At 41.5% G+C, this 5182-nt stretch overlaps 1 protein-coding gene across 3 annotated transcripts in view; it reads right to left on the bottom strand.

The window, feature by feature from the left end:
• Positions 1 to 3170, bottom strand: part of prkcbb (protein kinase C, beta b) — a 100496-nt gene extending 97326 nt beyond the window's left edge. For 2 of the 3 annotated variants that reach the window (XM_015032749.1, XM_015032748.1), the window contains exons 1-2: positions 2692 to 3168; positions 835 to 866 (exon numbers count right to left, since the gene is read on the bottom strand). In XM_015032749.1, the coding sequence (XP_014888235.1) occupies positions 835 to 866; positions 2692 to 2870 (211 nt within the window). In that variant the 5' untranslated portion in view covers positions 2871 to 3168. Of the gene's footprint in view, positions 1 to 834; positions 867 to 2691 lie in introns of all 3 variants that reach the window. The other variant, XM_015032747.1, reaches the window with a different exon arrangement.
• Positions 3171 to 5182: the final 2012 nt, after the last annotated feature.

The raw sequence follows: 5182 nt of genomic DNA on the forward strand, positions 1-5182 counted from the left end.
TGGCCCCCCTTTCCAAATTTTTTTTTTTAAAAAATGGTTAAAATTTTTTAAATCCCCCCCCCCCCCCTTTTCGATTACATTACTTTGTGTTGGTCTGTCACAGAAAATCCAAGTGAAATGCTGTGGTGGTATGTTTGCATGCTGTATGTAAAACACTTGCAAAATTCCAAAATGAGCAAACTTTTGACCTTTAACTCTATTCATCAAGTGTAGTTCAGCCTTCAAGTTACATAATTTCTCAGACACTCATCACTGAACCGTGCATGAACCGATGACAGGACATTTGTTTAGGCTTCCAGCGACATTTTCTTCAGCTTTTGTTTTTGTCATCTAAATCTAAATGTTTGCCGTTTCACAGACGCAACTTCATGAAACAAAGGGGGCCAGACACTCTGATTATGTCATCGTTAATAACAGTGCAAATATTTATTTGCTTCGACTTGAAGGTTTCAAGCTTCAAGCACGCTCTGCCGTTCCACCCCTCCCCCCCCATTAGTTTTGACAAACAAAACATTCATAAGCATTAATTAATAATCATTGTTATTGTCATTTCCTCCTTTGCACCGGCATTTATTCTATTCCCAGAGCTTTGTGATGCTGTTCTCTGTGCCAGTCAAAATTAATTGCACACCGGGGATGTTGGGTGGCCTGTTTTAAGTTTAGAACTGAGCGTAGGAAACGGTTTCTTCAAACCAATTACAAGTGCACTTAAAGAACAATGTTTGACATGTTGCATTTTTGTCTTTTGAGTGAATTTGTGACATTTTCAAATCAAGAGAGCTTGGCAAATGTGAGAAGAGTGCGTGTGTGTGTGTGCACTTTCAATTAACCTACCTTGACACTGGAATCCTTGCTTCCCAAATCCCCTGTGGAGCAAAAACAACAGAGAGAAAAAGTTACACAAATGCAAAATCTGACAAAGCAAACGCATATATTGATCAATAACGTCCAATATTTGCATAAAGAAAAATGTTAACCATTGAAAATTAAAAATACACCGGCAGAGGTGTGTCAGAGATACTGATTTTTTTTTTTTTTTGGGGGGGGGCAAGACCCGTTCTGTGTGTGAAGTGGACAAACTCAAAACTTTGCAACTCAGCTGGGAAGAACGCCAGCTGCACCGAGGCAAAATGATCTGACACACCTCCTCCAAAGGTATATGGGCAATGTTGGGATGGCTGCAGGTGCATGCATGAAAACACACACACAGACGTCTACACACAAAGTGGCGCACATACACACGCACACACACACTCTGCCCAGCTCATTTTCATAGTGTAGCTACAAATAGATAATCTCCACAGGTGTGACATCTCTCAGTGTGCACATTGTTCTTTTTCATACTGCTTTTTGACCTAGATAGATAGATAGATAGATAGATAGATAGATAGATAGATAGATAGATAGATAGATAGATAGATAGATAGATAGATAGATAGATAGATAGATAGATAGATAGATAGATAGATAGATAGATCGATCTCTCGTTTTTCAGCCAGTGGGATCTAAAGTCCCAAACATAATCTTCTAGGTCAGATCACTTAGTCATTCACAAATTAAAAAGCTTGTCACAGGTCTGAACTAACAGCCATTCTGGGACTGGTGCAGAGATAATAATAAACGGGACAAATTAGGCCAAACTCCAGCACTAAATTAATTTAACGACCTGAGTGCAGATCTGTGCGGCTGTCTAGTAAACCCAGGTGGCCTGCGTTGATGGTGACATGTTTGCACAGGTTACTGACAAGCAGTGGGAGTTTTTGCATGAATAGCTCCCCCAGGCGAGTCCCTTCTTTAGGCCCCCACCCCAAGCCCCACACACACAACCCAGAAAAAAGAAAGGCTGCCCTGCTGAAGCCCAACCTGCTTATAAATGGCCCGTCTTTATCATTCAGTTTAAGGACTTGCATGCTTTCATCTGTTTGACATTAGGCTAACAGCTAGGAATCAGATGCATCAGCATTGAGAGCCACCTGTACTATACAGTAAATTGAAAGGGGTGCCAGACACGAGGGGGGGCGGGGGCTACCCCCTTCCTGGAGATGCAAAAAAAAAAAGCAACAGAAAGATGGGGTGTAAATAAAAGCTGACATCTGTTTCAACCATTTCCGTCGCCCCTCCTTGACTGTGTCTCCCTTGGTGGTGAGCCATATAGCAAAATGTTAAACATTTATCACTGAGAAATTAGGGAGAAAAACAATTAAACATGTATGTGCTTATCAATTATTTCCTCTCAGGTTATTCCACCAGCCAGGCTTGTTCTAAAAAAAAAAAAAAAAAAACCTAAATTTTTCATCCACTCTCACTTCTTCAACCTACTTAATTCCATCAAATGTTGGTCTGCAGCTACTCTTTCTTTTTTAACACTACAGCCCACATATTTCTTGGTCTTCCCTTTTTGTCTTGGTGTACAGTTATAGCATCAACAAGTGTGATGAAAGCTGAAGTAGTCGGTTATTTTAAGAAGACGGCAGCCACCTACTTTCTGTATTTCTTAAGGGCAAGTTAACATGGCCGTATTTCACTTCTCCTGGAACTGAAAATGTTTCGGTCTCTGTGAAAGGTAACCCAAATAAAAATAAAATCAAATAACTTCAAAAAAGGATGGCGGCAGCATCATGATGTGGCGCAACAACTGTTCAAAAAGCCCCACTGAAACAGACCACGAACGACCACCCGCCCGCTCCTCACCAGATGAAGTCGGTGCAGTGGCTGCAGAAGGTGGGCTGCTTGAAGAAGCGCGCGATGAATTTGTGGTCCTTCACCTCGTGCACGTTCTTCTGCCGGAGCGCACCCTGGCGCGCGAAGCCCCTCATGGGCTGCTTGGGTCCGTCCTCCCCGTCGCTGTTGGTGGCCGCCGAGTCTGCCATTCTGCCGAGTTCAGGGGCTCCTGCTCCGCGCTGCTCAATTTAAACCGCTCGGCACGTCGAAGTTGTTGGTGCGCAGAAAAGAGAGAAAGGGAGTGGAAAAAAAAAATAAAGAAAAAAGAGCGCTTATTGAAGCAGAGCAACAACAACAAATAGTTGTTGGAGTTGAGAGAAGTGGCTGCTTGTTTGTTGAGGTGTTGCTGTCTTGTCCGTCAGCGGAGTGAGCTGCTGTCGCCGCACTGGCTTCCCTTCCTCCTCTTCCTCCTTTTCTTCTGACAGCCGCTGACAGAAAGGAGAGAGCGAAACAGAGAGAGAGAGAGAGGAAGAGAGATAGAGAGAGAGCGAGAGAGAGAGAGGTAAAAAGCATTTAACGCTCTTCTCCACAACATTTATACGTGTTATTTTATTAGCCAGCACTAGCTTAGAAATAAGCCTGCTGTTTCTCAGCTTTTCTGAAAAAGGAAGCAGCGGTAGATTCTTTCACATGTAAACAACACAGTTAAGCAACTAATGTCAGAATTTGAAATGCAGGTGTTTGTGTCTTAAATTATCTAAATACATTTGAGGTTTGCAAAACCTTTTGAAGAGACTGGTGCTGAATTCAGTTAGCACAGCTGTAGATGTGCTTCCAAAATGTTTATCGGTAAGATTCTGAGCATTTTAATTCAATTTCACAACGTTACCTACAAAACAGTGCTTTGCAGAAGTATTCCCAGTCTTGCGCTTTTTTCATATTTTGTCACACTACAATCACAAACTTCCATATGTTTATTGGGTTTTCTTGTTATTGACCAACATAACATTTCTGCATAAATAGGAAGGAAAATTGTCTCACTCATTTGCATTGAGCCATTAGTTTATTGGTTTCCAAATGTGCCAAAAATATGTTCATACCTACAAATCGAACCATTTGTCCTTAATGGAGAAATGATCTTATGAAACCACATCATGACACATTTGTTTGTTGGCAGCTGTGTTGATTGCTACTAATGTGACAGATCCAGACTTCAACATCAGACAAAGTTTAAGATTGATGTGCAACCTGCCAGACTGTAATGATGTGACAAAAACGGTCAAGATTGCCTGCTTTTGACTTCATCTGAAGAGTTTATCTCCAATATTACAATCAAAGTGCATCTTACAAGTGCCGCAGGTGTCCATCTTTTTTGTGATTCAGGCAATGATGACGGTATGAAATTCTTCTTCAAAATTATGGCTGTTTGCTTTGCTTTATGCTATGTTTTCTACTTTTACTTTCACCAAACTGTGACATGGATAAACATGACGTGTTCAAATAAAACATCCTGACAAGAACAAATGTATCCACACCACCTCTACAATGGAAAGAGCATGGCGCAAATGAAAACCTACAGAGAGGTGGCTGTCCACCTAAACTAGGCAGCTGGGTAAAGGAATCATTAATCAGAGAAGTCACCTTGAAACTAAAGGTTACTCTGGAGGAGTGGCAGAGGTCCACTGCTGGAAGAATCCCTGGAAAAGTGCCAAGAAGAAAGAGACATACTGAGGCAGAGAATCACCTTGATACTGACTCCAAATGGCCAGAGAACGACTGAATGTTTTAGTCGGATCATATTTGTCTTAGTCAAAGTTCAAACCATGAATCTAGTTGAGAATTTGTAGCAAGATGTTAACAAGATGTTAAGTTGAAATCCACAGACACTCTGTCTAATCTGAACGAGCTGAGGGTATTTTCTCAAAAGGGGCAACGACTTCTGTATATGGTTGTGCCAAGAGGTGCACCGAAAGACCTTAAAGGAAAAGAGGAGTAGATGTTAAAACATGGCACACTTTTAAGACTTTTATTTGTGAAAATAAATAAGTTAAAACGTTAACAATTTCACAGACATTTTTTTTTCTGTTGAAACAGACGCTTTACAGCAAGAAAGTTGTAAGTTTCTCATTGTTTTAGATGCCAGCTGACTGGTTTGTGCCGTCCACACACACACACACACACACACACACACACACACACACACACGCACACACATGTGCACACATGCAGTCATCTGGTAGTGAGTGACCTAGATGAGATTGATTTAGCTGCAGGACAGATGACAACGTCCACAGTTCAGCTTGGTCTCATCAAATCAGTGTTTACTGTAGATTTAGCAACCGGTTCAAACAGCTCTCTGTTTTTAACCATATTGGTTCCCCATTACCCACCTCACCTCTTACATTAGAGGCACATCTAGCATTATGGTTGCATAACTGTGTCTAGACAGCTATTAAAAGAGGAAGGCAACTGAATTTGCAATGGTTACAGGCATCTAGACACTGACATACCTATGAGTACC

Source organism: Poecilia latipinna, unplaced genomic scaffold (assembly GCF_001443285.1).
Source record: "Poecilia latipinna isolate Pla-1442-1.1 unplaced genomic scaffold, P_latipinna-1.0 Scaffold249, whole genome shotgun sequence".
Taxonomy (NCBI): Eukaryota; Metazoa; Chordata; class Actinopteri; order Cyprinodontiformes; family Poeciliidae; genus Poecilia; species Poecilia latipinna.